The 17,084-nt window shown below is 38.0% G+C and overlaps 2 protein-coding genes across 19 annotated transcripts in view; both read left to right on the top strand.

Moving 5' to 3' along the window:
* The window catches only part of DST (dystonin), a 429,322-nt gene that overhangs the window by 161,840 nt on the left and 250,398 nt on the right, over nt 1-17,084 (top strand). The gene's annotated exons all lie outside the window — the stretch shown is intronic.
* Nucleotides 280-1,513, top strand: LOC117020553 (annexin A1-like). The gene has a single exon (XM_033103132.1). The coding sequence runs from the start codon at nt 348-350 to the stop codon at nt 1,386-1,388; it is 1,041 nt and encodes a 346-aa protein (XP_032959023.1). The 5' UTR covers nt 280-347; the 3' UTR covers nt 1,389-1,513.

Here is a 17,084-nt window from a genome sequence, read left to right as displayed (position 1 = left end):
TTGTATTCAGATTAGTAAGTGAAGTTTCTGTACATGGTTATTTAGTAAAAAATGATTGGGATGTAAGATCTTACTGTTTGATTTGAAATGTCAGTAAATAAAAGCCTGATTAACCCTTTTCTGAATTGTCGGAAGGAAGTTTTAACACAGTAGTGAGAGTTCAAGCTTAGTTTTTTCACAGGTTTTTAACCTGGGCTTAAGATACCAGGAACCTACCCCAGGTTTACATGACTTGGAGGGTTTAGCCTAGCATATGTATTTTTAAAAAGTTGGAGTGTGAAAGGATCAGAGAAGAGTCTCTCTTTAGTTCTTTGGAAGAAGGTGGATAAAAAGAAACTTCTTTAAAAATGGCAATGGTATCAGAATTCCTCAAGCAGGCCTGGTTTATTGACAATGAAGAGCAGGAATACATTAACACTGTGAAAGGATCCAAAGGTGGTCCCGGGTCAGCAGTGAGCCCCTATCCTAGCTTCAATCCATCCTCGGATGTTGCTGCCCTGCATAAAGCAATAATGGTTAAAGGTGTGGATGAAGCAACCATCATTGACATTCTCACCAAGAGAAACAATGCACAGTGTCAACAGATCAAAGCAGCGTACCTCCAGGAAAAAGGCAAGCCCCTGGATGAAATTCTGAGGAAAGCCCTTACAGGTCACCTTGAGGAAGTTGCTTTGGCTCTATTAAAAACTCCTGCCCAATTTGATGCTGATGAACTCTGTGCTGCCATGAAGGGCCTTGGAACTGATGAAGACACTCTGAATGAAATTTTGGCATCAAGAACTAACAGAGAAATCAGAGAAATTAACAGAGTCTATAGAGAAGAACTGAAGAGAGACCTGGCTAAAGACATCACCTCAGACACATCTGGAGATTACCAGAAGGCTTTGCTTTCTCTTATTAAGGGTGACCGATCTGAGGATTTTAGCCTAAGTGAAGACTTGGCCGACTCAGACGCCAGGGCATTATATGAAGCAGGAGAAAGGAGAAAAGGGACAGATGTGAATGTGTTCAATACCATTCTTACCACCAGAAGCTATTTCCATCTTCGCAGAGTGTTTCAGAAATATGCCAAGTACAGTAAGCACGACATGAACAAAGTTTTGGACTTGGAGATGAAAGGTGACATCGAGAAATGCTTCACAACAATTGTAAAGTGTGCCACAAACCAGCCAATGTTCTTTGCTGAGAAGCTTCATCAGGCCATGAAGGGTGCTGGAACACGTCATAAGGCATTGATCAGAATTATGGTTTCTCGTTCTGAAGTCGACATGAATGATATCAAAGCATGCTATCAGAAGTTGTATGGTATCTCTCTCTGCCAAGCTATCCTGGATGAAACCAAAGGAGATTATGAGAAAATCCTGGTTTCTCTCTGTGGAGGACAGTAAACATTCCTTTGATGATCTGAAGCTTTTTTGATCAGAAGATTTTTTAATCATATCTTTTCATTCCATATTATAGACTTAAATAGGAAAGTTTCTTCAGCAGTATTAGTCTAGCTAACTGCCTTCTGAAAACGGTAGCCTATAAATCATTTTTTTGTATCACAACTCTGTATAATAGAAATAAGTTTTTGAAAAATATTTGTACCCCGACTATAAAACCCCATAAACAAGTTCTAGTAACATTACCTGAGAAAGATGTCTATGTAACAGGAAATAAAATGATTTTACAGGACAAAAAAAAATAAATAAATAAAATAAAAAGTTGTACAGATGATTTTTTCCAGTTTTCTTGAGATATAATTGACACATGACATTGTTTAAGTTTAAGGTGTACACTGTGTTGATTGAATACACACATATTGCATGGTTTAAGGCATTTGATGCCAGAGTGATTATGTAAACAAGGGAGTGTTATATTGGCCCCCAGCTCTTGTCTATAAGGCAGCAGTGACATCTAATTCCGTAGATTGCAATACCAGCTTCCAAGACATCTGCTGATCAATATCTGACACTACATTAGATATACATGTGCAGTTGGAATTCCCATTTGCTAATTAGCCAGGGAGAAACCATTAAAAGTGTATATTACCATTAAGGACCATGTCAACTTCTTAATCGCCCCCTGCCTCTAAGAAAGGTTGTGATTTTTGGAAATGGAGTATTTCTTTCTTTTTCTTTCTTTTTTTTTTTTTTTTGTGTAATGTCATTTTAGGTAGGAGTAAGTGGCTAATGTTATGATGGAGAGATATCTTAACATTTGGAGAATGTTGATGAACGGGTATATGGGAATTCTTTGCACTATTTTTGTGACTTTTTAGTAAGTCTGAAATTATTTTAAAATAAAAAGTTAAAAAATAAAAATTGCTCATGTATTTACAAGTAGATTTGTAATATATGATGATTGTGCATATTCATGGATTATGATGGATTTTACTTGAATTTAGGGACTGTTATTCTCATTTGTAGTTTAAAAATGAGTCTGTCACTTTTGCTATATAAGAAATTAAGACAGAGTTGGCTTTTCTGTATGTACTAAACTCATCAATTAAGTTCTTTTTCTGCAGTCTTGTTTGGAAGTATCTTTTTTCTATGGTCAAAATCTCATTTTAAGCATAAATTATTCTATATCTTAATTTCTGTAAGGATGTAAGGAACACGTTCATAGAGAGCTGACTACCCGTTTTTTTTGCTATTAACTTTATTGAGATATAGATCACATACCATGCAATTCACTCATTTAAAGTATACAATATAACACGTATGATTAAATGGGTTTTAGAATATTCACAGAATTGTGCAATCATCAGTGTGATCAAATTTAGGACATTTTTATCACCCCCCAAAAGAAACCCCACACCCGTTAGCAGTCTATTCTCTCCATCTGCCTCAGCCCTAGGAAACCACTAATCTACTTTCTGTCTGCATAGATTTGCGTATTCCGGGCATTTCATATAAATGGAATTCTGTATGTGGCCTTGTGTAACTGGCTTCTATATTTTTTCTATCTTTATTTTCTATGGAAAAGAGGAGATTCATCCTTAAAACCCAACTATTATTCCTGTGGCTTCTAGAAAGGTTGGTTCTTCAGTGAATGAATATTGCTATGATGGAAAGACCAGGGATCCAGGAAGGACATAACTTACAGATAATACCTGACATGGTCTGCATGTAGGAGAACCATCCTTTGATTTCATTAGTCATCTTGTAATCATTACATTTATTTGATTCTTTTTTCCTTAGAAAGGTAGTTATAGTTTGTACTATCCTGGTGTTTATTTACCTGGTAGATAGATTTTAGATTAATCTGTGTCTAAATACTATTGGTGCAGGCTGTGTTTGCATTGGAAGGCTTTATGTGGTTCATATTTCATTTCACGTATTCACTTGATTTTTTTTCTGTTAGAATAAAGGTCCTTTTGAATCCATTCTCTTACAATTGAAAGGAAGACCACAAGGCTGTGGTCTTTAGTTATTTCCCACCTTCTAGATGCTGAGCCGGGAGTGTGGCTAGGAGCTAGTATGACCTCTCTTGCAGCTTGTCTTCTGGTTTCCTTATGTCATCTTTTCCTTAACCTTCTCTAACTCCTTCAGTGATTCAAAGCCATTATGGTAGCTTTCTGGTGGAGCCATTGAGATAAAATAGCCACAATTGCTTTATTTATTTAAAAAAAATTAAATTTCTTGTTTAAATACCAAACAATTTAAATCATTGTAATATTAGTTAAGAAGGCAAATGGAAAAATTTCAAAGCTATGGTGCATACTTTTTTGATATATAGGGCATGTTGTCTTCATAAAAAGAGAGTCAGTTCTTCCTCTGAGGCTTAGTGTTTTCTCTATCTCAGAACATGGCTCATGAAAATCTAGAAATTTGGGAATATAAAACATTCCTCCTCATTCTCTCCCTCATTTGTCTATCAGCCACCTAATTCTGAAAGAGTCTAGGGAACCAACTCATTATTTTGAAACTGGAAATAAAGGGAAAGAATCAAGCATTTACCTGTATGAACTGTACGTGTACCTCAAGGTAAAAATATTTATTGAAAGGAAGAATCTCTTTATGGAAATAATTTAGATTTTAAATGAAGAATGAATGATAGAGTGCTACTATTTTACAACACCTAATGCAATGATCACTAATGACTGCTAACTTAGAAAAGAGACTCAACCAGACTTCATGTGCTTGAATCTCATCAACCATCTAGGTCTAACTTCCAATTTACAGGCAGCATTAGGACCATGCGAAATGGCACCATGAGGATGCAATCACCAAAATTCAAACTGGGAAACTACAAGACACATGATCCCGTTACTTCAACAAATAAAGGAAATAAAGATAGAAAAAGAATGGGGGATCTTCTAGATTGAAAGAGACTAAGGAGATACATTAGTCATTTGGGATCCTGACTCAGACAAAGACACTGTAAAAAGAAATTAACAAACTACTGGGAAAATTTGAGCACTTATTTCATGATATTCAGGAAGTTTGTACTGTTTAGAGACTCATGCTGAAATATTCATGGTTGAAATTGTATGCTGTCTGAAGTTTACTTCAAAATAGTTCATGGGGGCAAGGAATAAGGTTGTGAGTTGATAATTGTTGAAGCTAGGTGATGGATATATGGCAGCTGATTATACTCTCCTTAATATGTTTTTTTAGAGTTTTCCCATAATAAGTTTTTTAAAAAAGTAATGTTCAGGCTTTTCTTAGGGAGCTAAATATTTAGAGTTAACATCTCACAGGCAAGGTCTCCTTTAAATTAGGTGATAACTGTATGTTTCACAAACCACAAACACAACTCTTTTTCTTTCCGTTTATTGAGATATAATTGACATATATCATTGTATAAGTTTGAGGTGTATAACATGATTTGATACATGTACATTTGTGAAATAATTACCACGATAATTCTAGTTAACATCCTTTACCTTGCATAGTTACAAGTTTTTTCTTTGTGATGAGAACTTTAAGATCTACTGTCTTAGCAATTTTCAAATATACAAAACAACGTTGTTAGCTACAGTCATCATGCTGGACATCACCTCCCCCGAACTTACTTATCTTATACCTGGAAGTCTGTACCTTTCACCCGATCACAAATACAGCTCATAATCTCAATTGCTAAATATAGGAAACCTGTGAGAAAGATGAACCTCAAAGCCCTGTTGGAAGAAGCACTACTGGCAATTACCTGATCATCATACTGCCATCGGTCTGCCGCCAAAGACAATACAGCATGAGCCTCGGGGATCATGCCAGTCTGCAAATGAAACAGCATTCTATTGGTCCTGACTGTGATTGACAAATAAGGACAGGGAAGAGAGGACAGATCTGGGAGCCTTCTCTTAGGGATATATTCTGTGTCATCCAGCAGCAGCAGCAGCAGCAGCTCGTGAAGTGGTCCAATTATAGTACCATTCTATGAAAGAGAAAATGTGGTTTTTCTGTTTAAGTCAATATTGTCTATGTTCTCTGTTTGTTAAAACCCCAGCACAGTTTTATACCACCTTTTGGATGTTGTGTGGCCTGGAAATAAAACTGGAGCGATTCAGTGGTAAGCACAGTCACCTAGTGAATTAGTAGTCCCTGAACTGAAGAGGAGCTAACACATACTGAATATCTGCTCTGTGCCAGGTCCTGTATTTACCCCTTGTGGCATTTCATCACCATACTGCCCTTGGTTCCATTTTATTTCCCTGTGTGAACTAAGGCTCAGGGAGGGTATCTTCCTTTAGGTCATGCAGCTGGTAAGTGGTGGAACTTGAGTTTTAACTTAATCTATTTCAAAAGTCCTTATTTTTCTGAATTCTACATTCATAGGTTTTCCTACTAAAGTATTCTCCTCTAGGTACATATTTCAAAGTAAGATACATGGTTTTAAATGGATTTTGACATGTTCAGACTTTCACAATTTTGTATTAGTCTGCTCTCAAAGTGTGTTTTCTTTTTTGCTTTGAGGGGACATGAAGAAACCATTGATCCTTTTACATGCTTTGTTTTGAGTGGGTATGAGGAGGTAGAAATCCTACTGCTCATTAATTAAAAAATATAAAGGCAATGATACATCCAGGACATATTAGATGATTAGACTATGAAATTATTTTGTGAAACTAATAGATTCTTCAAGGATTTGCTTTGCTTTGTTATAAATAGTTGAATAAAAGGGCAGGTAGAATGAGGCCTTGGTCAGCCTAGAGTAGGGTCTGTGGGAGGATAGTTATGATATGTGAGGCATTAGACCTCAGTCACCCTCGCACGGTACATCTGGAACTCTGTTTTTCAGGCTACAGTTTCCTGGCTGTGTCAGCATCTTTATTGTCTGGGCTCAGAAAGTTCTTAGTATACCAAACCGGGAAGGGAAATTGGCAGCGTGCAAGTGACAAGAGGATTAAACTGTAGTAGGGATTTGTGATATTCATTAATAATTTTGAATGAAGAAAATATGTCAACAGCTGATAATGTAGAATAAATCATAACTACAAGTTCATTGTAATAGTTATAAAGTTAGTTCCTGAGGTAGTCATTGTTGTTACTTGTGGTTGATGATTATACAATATTGGGGTGTATATGTATTTAAAAACTTTTTTCTACAAAGACCCACATTAACAGTGGCTTAAAAATGCTGCCTTTTATTTCTATTCCAGTAGTAGTCCAGAGGAGGAGAGTCCAGGGTGGCGTGCAGCTCAGTTCCCCGAGATCGGCTAGGGCTGGTATGACACCGAGGACCACAGACTGCAGTGGTTTTAAAACGTGTGCAGTTTCTTTGCTGCTTTTCCTATTGAAAGTCAGTCTTTGTCTTCTCCACTTGAATCTGAGTGGGCGCCTGGCTCCCTTGTAACCAGAAAAATGTGGGGTTAGTGATGCTACATGACTTTCAAGGTTAGGTCAAGAAAAATGATGCCGCTTCTGCCTTGTTTGCAGGGACCTTGCTTTTGGGACCCTAAATTACTAAAAAGAAGTTTGACTACCCTGAGGTCGGTCGCCATTCTGTCCCACATATGTAAAGGTCACCTGTGAGTGTTCTGGCTGACTCTCCCAAATGAGGTCCCAGATAATAGCTAGCGTCATTCACTAGACATATGAGTGAAAGTACCTTCAGGTGATTCCAGCCTCCACTTGTCAAGCCCTTCTAACTTTTGCGTTTTACCAGCTGAAGCCTTTGGGAGAAGCTGTCCCCAACTTGGGCCTGGTTTGAATTTCTGACCTACAGAATTTATGAGCATAATAAAATTGTTTTACACAGTTAAGTTTTAGGGTGGTTTGTTGCACAGCAATAGTAACTAGAAAAGAGGGGCGGCCAGTTAGCTCAGTTGGTTAGAGCGTGGATCGATCCCCGCATGGGCCACTGTGAGCTGCGCCCTCCTTAAAAAAAAAAAAAAAAAAAAAAAAAAGATGGAAGTTCCTTTTGCCACGTTGCTTTGCTATCCTAGGTTGTTGCACTCAAATGGTTCTTAGCTGTTTGGCCACCACATCTGTATTCCAACCAGGCGGACTGAGGAAGTACAGAAAAGGGCACTGCCCTTCTCTAAGGACACTCCCCAGAAGTAGCACAGTTGCGTGTGTACGCATCTCATTGGCCAGAACATGGCCACACCTAACTGAAGGAAGACTGGGAAATGTGTATTTATTCCTGGTGACCACGCATCTAGCCAAAACTTAGGGCATCTGTTTATTTGAGAGAGAAGAATACATAAATATGGGGAAAAGTCATAATTCCTGCTACAGTGGCTTTGGTTTGATTATACTAAATTCTTTACTTCGTAGTTTGTAAATGGTACTGATTTCTCTCCTAGGAAATATTTCATTTCAAAGAGCTCTCAGTAGCAGATTTGCTGGGAAACACTGTATTTTGGTTAGGATTTGAATCAGTTAGTAATAATCCTGTTTTGCAAATTAAAACAACAATTACTTAAAGAGAATGAAGTTGACTTCTCACTCATGGGAAAGAAGTCCAGCAGGAGGCAGTCCACAGCTGGGTAAGAATGGCTGTAGAAATACTGGTTAAAAGCACCATCATCAGCAACCGGTCGTTTTTTATCTTGTCCTGTAGCCGTGAGGTACTGCCTTGTGGTCCGAGATAAGATAGCTGCTTGAACTTCATCCATCAGGTGGGCTTCCCAGCCTGTAGAAAGGAAGAAGGAAGAAGGGATAAGGGGCGCATTTAGTGTCTTTCATAGAAAATCCCTAGAAGTTGCCGTGTGACACTTCTGCTTTCGTTTCATTGAGCAGAACTTTGTCATTTGGCCCTGCCTGCTGAAAGTAAGTCTGTTGAAGTGCAGTGCTTATTCTGGGCAACCATGTGACCCCGTCAACATCAGGGTTTCTGATACTAAGCTATACGATGTGAGTCATCAGCAGACTCTGCTACACATTGTCAATTTGAAAAGAATGATTTGATTTGCCAGAACTGGGGCCACGTTAGGTACTGCAACATAGACAGAAGATGGTTAGAAAATGCTAAGTAAGTTTAAGAATTTTGGATTTACGCGTACATTTGTGTTCACAGAAGACTTTCAGCCATTCTTTTCCCATTATTATAAACACACGAGTTTGTAGGGACATCTGATGTTTACTGGCAGACTACACACGGCCGTGTACAGGCTGTTACTGTTTTAGCCTCAACTCTCAAAGCCTTTCCTGAAAAAGAACAATCCTATTTCTAGTGTGTACATAATAGGGCCATCTGTCATCATTTCTCAGTAGTCCAAAGCTGCATTGTTTGAGGTTTGGCTTTTCTAAAACTATACACTTTGTTTTCTTTCTTGCTCCCTGGAAGGATTTTTTTCCTCTTTGTATTAGAATTAAAATAGTCTGAATTAATATTTTAGTCATTTCTGATGCAAGACTGAACTAGTTGCGAGGCACTGATTCTTCCCCGTACCACATACGGTTGCTACAGTGCTTTTGTCTTGGTAATACCTCTCTTGAGAAAATGCCATGACTCTTCGTTGTGCTCCGTATAAAGCAACTTTTCTGCCTTATGTAGTAGGGTTGAAAGATTTAATTCACAATTAAACTTGGAAATGCAAAGAAAATATTTTCTTCCATTTTACAGCTTCTCTGGTTGTCTTCATGTGTTCTATCTTCCGATTAGTAGAGAAAATGTGCTACAGTTGTTTTGTTTTAAAGCTTAGCCTGGTGTGGCAACTTTTGAATAGTCTCTCTGTTTTTGCTCTCCTGGACAAAAATGCTCGGTTCTGGTAGGTAGCCTCCCTCCCTCTCTTTTCTCTGGGTATCTAGGGGGACAGAGGTGGCCTCTGCGACCCTGCCTTTATGGGGAAGCTAGGTGCTCGCACCTAGCAGTGTCTTTATCCTCCTTTTCAGTATCTTTCTCTCCTGGGTGATATCTCTTTTGTGTCTGATGCCCTGTTGGCCACGGAGTCCCAAGTGAGCATCCAGTTAACTTCGGGCCCATTCTCGGCGTTCCAGCCACGCCCTTTATTTACTTGACTTCACCTTGGATCCTGCTACAAGGCCCTCTGAGAGGTCTGGCTGGGATTCTCAGTTTTTCCCGGCCCATGTGCTCTGCTCTGCAGCCCTTGCTACAGAACCCTTTCTTTCTGCCAGGATGACCCCTTTGGCCAGTGCCCCAGCCAGAGTCACAAGTACTTCTCTGTCTTGTCCATATCAAGTAGAACCAAGGATGGCCTCCTTCCCAGGGTCCCAAATAGGGAGAAGGGCCAAGAGTCCCCTTCTGCCTCCCCCATCATTCCTCACTCACTGAATGCATCTCCTCTCAGGACCAAAGCCTGGACAGGGGAAATCGGTCTCGCCTCTCGACTCTCTCTTTTCTCCCACAATCTACCTGTTTCATACCCCACATAACCCTATATCGTATGTTCCTTTTAGCTAGCACTGTGATTCAGAAGAGGTATTCTTTTCTACGCTGGAGGAGAATTCTGTGAGCTACGTCAGGTCCCTGCATAAAATGAGGCAGGGAAGAGGGAAAGGAATAAAACAATTGGTAAAATTCTCTTTAGACAGTAGTATGGTTAGTAAAGTTATACAGTCTTGTTGAATAATCCAATTTTGCGAGTCAGAAGTGATTATCCATCTTTTTGTAGCATTTTTATAATCTCATTTTTTTTTAAGGCTGATGAACACTTTGTGTACTTAAAGGCAAAAAGAACATATGAGTGATTTTCAAAATATTGTCCTGTGACACTTGCTTTTAAGATGTGTGGAAATTTTAGTCTGACACTTTACGTCCTCTAAATCAGTCTGCTGGTAGGGTTTAGCAAGAATATAGGACTTTGTAATCCAAAGACCTGTGTCTAAGTCCTGGTTACCAGCTAGATGATACTGGATAAAACCACTCTCATGGATTAGTGCCTTCAGTTTTTCATCTTTAAATGTGAGTAAGGCTCTCCCTCACAAAATACATGTGAATATACAGTAGGATGATTATGTGAAAACATTCTGCTAACTCTGGAGTGCAGTACGATTTTATTAAATACTAGTTCCCCCGTCTGACATGCTCATTTACAGATGTGTATCTTCTGCTGTTGTTCTTTCTTCATAGAGTGTGCCCCTCCTACATGCACAGCAGTCTGTTGTGAGTACTCAGGATACACTGCTCATGCTACTCTTAGTTCCTATTCTGCTTGTGGTCAACAGGCTTCCCGTTTTGTGTCAAATATCTTATTTTTTTGTTTGTTTTATTTCCGCTGTTACATTTGAAATGCTTGCCAGGAGAGTGAAACTAGTGATAAAGGAGATGGCCTGTATTCAGAATCTGTATTCAGATGGCCTGTATTCAGAATTAAGCATGTTTTTACTCTAGAGGCGCTATGGGAGGTGACAGGCTAGAGTAACTTAAGTCTGGATCTCTCAGTTAAGAACGCAGAATCCCCCCCAAAAAACGTATCATGCAGACCCCATCTGCAAAAAAAAAGTACAGAGCCAGACGAAAATCTACCTTGATTTTGAATGTCAGTGTATTTTGCTTACACTTTTTAAAAGGTCAGCACCTAAAATTAAGCTATAAATTCCTTCTGTCGAATTAATTAAAATTTCTTTAAATAAAATTTTTCACTTTAAAGTTATTGTGCTTCCACTAGAGGGCACTTGGAGTGGCATATGTCATTATATTATACTTCAGTTTCTTTCTCATTACTATTGCTAAAAGAAACAGAGCTTATTTCTTTTAAAATTGAAAATTTCATTATTAATAGTATTTAAGTGAATTTCTAAAATGGTTCACATAAACCAAAAGTTATGTTTTAAGAAAAGGGTTACAGTATTCTTTGCCTTCGGCTGCATTTTGGAGCTATGGGCATTTAACTGGCTATGCTATTACACTATTACTGTAACTGGATAATCAACTTGCTTTTTTAGGGTAGCAGTAACCTATGAACACGTGTCTAGTTGAATGTGTAACCACAGTAAACGTCCTGTTGCTCCTTCCAACCCTCATCTTGCTAACTTGGCTTACTCTTTTCATATTTTTATGAAAATCTTCCCCAAAGAAAATTGGTTAACTTAATTCAAAAATTGGTTCCCAGAGGTCCCGCTGATAAATTAACAGTTACTGAAGTAGTGTGAGAACAGTAGAAGCTTACTTGATTCCAGGAAATATTTTAAATGAGTGCATTTAAATCCATCAAACAGCATTAAGAGGAGCTACCATTTTATGCTAAGCATTCTCTTAGATGTGTAATATTCATGATGTCAGCCTTTCTACAAGTCTTGGAAATGGGTGGTATTCTCTCCATTTTAGAAATGAAGAAAATAAATTTTAGGGAGTTTTACTACCTTGCTGCAGCCCACAGGGTTGGTAGCAGAGTGGGGATTTGAGGCCAGGTCTTTGTGCTTTCCAAGTTGGTGGTGCGCTCTAAACTGCCTCTCTGAGGTTGTAAGGGAAGGGCGTTTGTGTAGCTGTTGGAAAGTTCTGTTCAGTGCTCTCTGTTGCCTTCCTGGTAGAATCCCAGCTCCTTGGCATGGCATACCTTTATAGGCCTTTCATTCTGGCCTAACCATGTGCAATTCTTCTATATGCATCCCATACGTCATCCATGCTTAATCACCTTCAATTCTCCAATTCTCTCTCTCTCTCTCTCTCTCTCTCTCTCTCTCTCTCTCTCTCTCTCAGTTTATTGGGGTGACAGTTGTTAGCAAAGTTACATAGAGTTAAGGTGTACAATTCTGTAATACATCATTATATTTCACATTGTGTGTTTACCACCCAGAGTCAGTTCTCCTTCCATCACCATGTATGACCCCTTTACCCTCATCTACCCCCGCCCCCTTACCCTCCGGCAACCACTAAATTATTGTCTGAGTTTTGTTTCCTCATTTGTTTTTCTTGTTCTTTTGTTGTTTTCAGTTTTATATCCCACATATCATTGAAATCATATGGTTCTCTACTTTTTCTGTCTGACTTATTTCGCTTAGCATTATAATGTCAAAATCCATCCATGTTGTCACAAATGGTCCTATTTCATCTTTTCTTACTGCCAAATAGTATTCCATTGTGTATATATACCACAACTTCTTTATCTATTCATCTATCGAAGGACATTTTGGTTGTTTCCATGTCAATTCTCTCTTGATTTTGCTTTCTTCCTTTATCTATTTTCTTTGCACACCTTATTCATTCATACCTTATACTCTTCATCATCCCTGAGTGCTACATTAAAAGCATGGAAATACAAATTCAAAGAGATGAAACAAAACAGATTAAATTCAACCTTGTTCATAGTAGCATAAGTTGCTATTACATTGGAAAGTGCCCAAAAACCATCAGTAGGTTAATGAATAAACAAACTTACTATAGCAATACAATGAAATACCTCTCAGTAATCACAAGGAACAAATCACTGATACACGCAACAACATGGATGATTCTGAAAAACATGCTTAGTGAAAGGGTAGACTCAAATAGATTCTTATTTATGTGAAATGTTAGAACAAGTGAAACTAATTTATAGTTTTGCCTATGGGAGTGGTGTGGGGATGGTCTGCAAAGAGGTACAAGAGGGGTGGAAATGTTTTATATCTAGTTTTGGATGCTGGGTATATTACGCAAACAATTGTCAAAACTCTTTCAACTGAACACTTAGTATTTGTTTTGTTTTGTTAGCTAACCATCGATTTAATAAAATCAGAGGCGGCTGGATGGCTCAGTTGGTTAGAGTGCGAGCTCTCAGCAACAAGGTTGCTGGTTCAGTTCCCGCATGGGATGATGGTGGGCTGTGCCCCCTGAAACTAAATATTGAAAACGGCGACTGGACTTGGAGCTGAGCTGTGCCCTCCGCAACTAGACTGAAGGTCAATGACTTGGAGCTGATGGACCCTGAAGAAACACACTGTTCCCCAATATTCCCCAATAAAAAAAAAATTAAAATAAAATCAGGGGAAGCTCCTTTTGCTTACTTCTCTCATAGCACATATCACGCAGTTTTGCAAATTCTGGCTTGCAAGTGTCTTTTCTGCTGGCTTGAGGCAGGCTGTGTGACTCATTTCTTTTTGTACTGCCAGTGTTTAGCACTTGCCTGGCACTTAGTGGGTTCTCAAGAGATGCTTGTTAAATGAATAGAAAGACACTTTCTGAAAAGCCTGACCCATTAAAAAAAAGGGTTTGGAAATAGTGGGGGCCCCAGTAAAGTGTTTAATGTGGTTTTTAGGAGCATGTAAATCTACACTTCATAGGAAATGCAATTTAAGCCATTATTAATTTAGTTAGTTATAGAGATTTGTATACAAAAAATAATTGAGACTGACTTTCTATATTTTTAGTGGTTTACTTTGCATTTTTTAGTCACGAGGTGTCAGGTGTCACCTGAAGTTTAAACTAACATCATTTCCCTCACCATCCCCTCACTTCTTCCTTTGGAATAGATTTAGGCAGGAGCAGATCCTGAATCACACCTCTAGCCTTAGGGGCCTTGAAAGTACTTCATTATTGAAATAAATTTTAGTTTACAAATGCCATTTAAGTAGCCAAGCATAAGTGGCTGGATGCTCAGATGACTTATAGCTAGTGGGCCACATGGTGGTGCCCGGTTCTCTGAACCCAGTAGCTTGTCTCTTGGGAAAATTCCTCAGCATTTTAAATAGCTGCCTGAGTCTGGTATTTCAGTGTTAGCTGTACACGTTCAAGGTAATACCAGTAGCAGCCAGGGAAGTAATACATTTTTAAAAAAGTATTAACAATGTGATTTATAGATGATGCATTACAGAATTGTACGCCTGAAATCTATGTAACTTTACTAACCATTTGTCACCCCAATAAACTTTAATTGAAAAAAAAGTTTTACATTAATTGAGAGGTTCTCAAAACAAAAGTTCTCACTAGAACGCCCACTGTGTAACCCTCCCTTCCAGCTGTAAAAAATAATTATATACATTCCATGAAGAAAATTGGAATGAAATATTGGTACTGTAATAGGCATTTTCCATGTCACTGACACTTTTCAGCATTTATTTAATGAATGTGTAATCATTATTATGGCTATGCCATGACTGACTTGATCATTTTTCTATCCTTGGGTATTTAGATTATTTCACAATTTTTATTAATAAGTAATTAATAATACCTTTATAAATATTAAATATTTGTTATCAGACAAAAATTCTATTTAATGTTTAAATGAAATATTTTCTTATATAAATTATAGTCTGGATTTTGGATTTTCTATAGACTCTGTTCCACAAGCAGTATAGCTTAAGGGGTTAAGAGTGTGGATTGTGGGGCCAACTGCCTTGGTCCCAGATTCTCCACTTAACAATTTTCTGACCTTGAAGAAATTATGTAACTTCTCAATGCCTCAGTGTCTGCATTTATAAATTCAGAATAATAAAAGATCTCCACCGTGATAATATAACATGCTTAAGACAGGGCCTGGCACAGTTTGTGCTATATAAATGTCAAGCATTGTATTACTATGTCAGAACACATGAATATTATAAACATTTGAAAAGCTTCCTTTTCAGTATTGCCAAATTTCCAAAAGGTTATACTAGTGGAGTCTCCCATCAGCACTACCTCAGGATGCCTATTTTTACAACAAAGAATTAGCTATTAGCAAAACATCTTCATATGCATCTGTTGTTATTGGCACATCATCAATCATTTTCTCTTCTTTGCTCTACTAGTCCTGATTTTATTATATAATTTATCTGCTCATTAATACAAGTGTAGAAACAATAGCAAAATAACAAAAATGCATTGACTATTCTTTATATATCTGTATCTATATCTATAATTTTTTTAGGGGCTAGAATATGACATATTATTTTCTTATAAAGATAAATAGTAGGAGGGGTCATGTAATTTGAAAGTTTGAGACCAGTATTCCAATAGTAGACAATAAAGATACATAGAATGTTTTTAAAATGAGTGGAAGGATATCTGAGAAAAGTATCCATTTTTTCAAAATTTGCCTTTGGTTTTCAAGAAAATAAAAAAGCCAGTGGACAAGGCAAGAGTTCTACAGAAAGTTGAGGTGAGGAAATAACAAACCCACTGAGTTCTCTAGTGGTAACTCAGGAGAAGCTCTTTTTCTCTTCTGACTTCAGTCAGAGCTATTTTATCTCCATCTGTTCCTGTTATGATCTGGGGAAGCTGGGTTGGGAGAATGCACCCCTGGCTAAAGCAAGTGTGAAGATTTTTTTCCCCCAGTAGGAACTGAGCCTCAGGTAGAAGTCTCCTGGCACCCCGGACACTTACTAGGATGTGTGCCTTTCCTTTTGCTCATCAGTACTCATGGGTGCGGCTTCGGAAAGGGGGTGCAATGGTGGTAGTGGCAGAACCTTTCTGGGATGGGGTTGGGTCGCCTCGTGTGTGACTTCTGAAGCCCACTGGGGCATGCATGGTGATCCTGTAACTAAAGCAGTTGCCTCACAAACTGTAAACTACATTTAAATTAAGAAACTTTGGGTGGGAGGTAATCTCATTGTGAAATGAGCCCAGGCTGATTTTTCCCCCCGGTGGTTCAGAGTAGTTATCTGTGGTGTTCTCCACCCTTTTATCCTGCTACTGACTCACTCTGTGACTGGCCTTATTGTATTATAGGAATGAAAGGTGTTGTGCTGGTGAATCACCCTATAATTCCCATTGACTTGAGAAGTGGAGCCTCACAACCTGAAAAAATACTCTTAAACTTAAATTCTTGGTCAAAATAAAAGAGACCACAACTGCATGAAAGGAGTTACTAAGAATTCTAGATGTCAATTATACCTCAATTAAAAAAAAAAAAAAGGAATTCTAAGTCACTTTCTTTCATCAAAAAATCAAATTTGTTAGGTGAATATTAGATTGTATAAAGGTGTATTTGACTTTGTTCCTTGAGTCACGCTGACAAATTTGTGGTACCAGTCAATACTTATCAGGAAAGACTGATTATATTCAAAGTAAAAGGAATAAGAATGTTCCATTGTGTGGTAACCTACATTCTAGTACCGGACAGAGGCAATAACTCCTAAGTTCTTATGTTTTCCCTTGTAATGATTTACTCTGTGCCCTTAGCAGAATGAAGTTTCTCTGTACCTTTTCCTAATTTACAATATATAGGAATTTTATGCAATTTATTTAATGAAGGGATTGTTTCCTCAGTAGCTGAGGACATTTTATTTTGTTTTTTCTTTTTCTGGAATTGATATGGTAAGAAATTAGAGCACCTACTTACCTTATGTCTCTCCCTTTTTAGGTTCCTTGATTTTGGAGGGTATGTGGATTTGATTCACCCTTGTGTTTTGTTCCTATATATTAAAAAGGGCATTAGACAATCTGGGTCAGACTCTAGTTCTGCTGCTTCCTTGCTTAGAGAAGCTTTGGGCCAGATTAAGTTCTTTGAAATTTATTTATTTTTAATCAGTAAAATGAGGATGATGATATGTAAATACAGTTGTAAGATTGTTATGAGATGATGTGAAATTCTGTTGTGCATAGCATGGTAACTTTGAGGCGACTGACCTTCCTAGTAGGTGCTCGATACATACATGTTTGCTAATTGAATGAAAGTGAGTAGGAAGCCAAGAGTATTTGTTGAGCATATTTATACGATCATATTTAATGCTTATAATACTTCTACATGGTAGGTATCCAGTAAGGAATCTGAAGAGGGTGACTCTATTTGACAGCTGAGGAAACTTGAGTTTCACGGAAGTGAAATCATTTTCCCCAGCTGAAATTGCTAC

Source organism: Rhinolophus ferrumequinum, chromosome 3, assembly GCF_004115265.2.
Source record: "Rhinolophus ferrumequinum isolate MPI-CBG mRhiFer1 chromosome 3, mRhiFer1_v1.p, whole genome shotgun sequence".
Taxonomy (NCBI): domain Eukaryota; kingdom Metazoa; phylum Chordata; class Mammalia; order Chiroptera; family Rhinolophidae; genus Rhinolophus; species Rhinolophus ferrumequinum.
The sequence above is the reverse complement of the archived record's forward strand: the minus strand, read 5'-3'. Positions and strand labels throughout refer to the sequence as shown.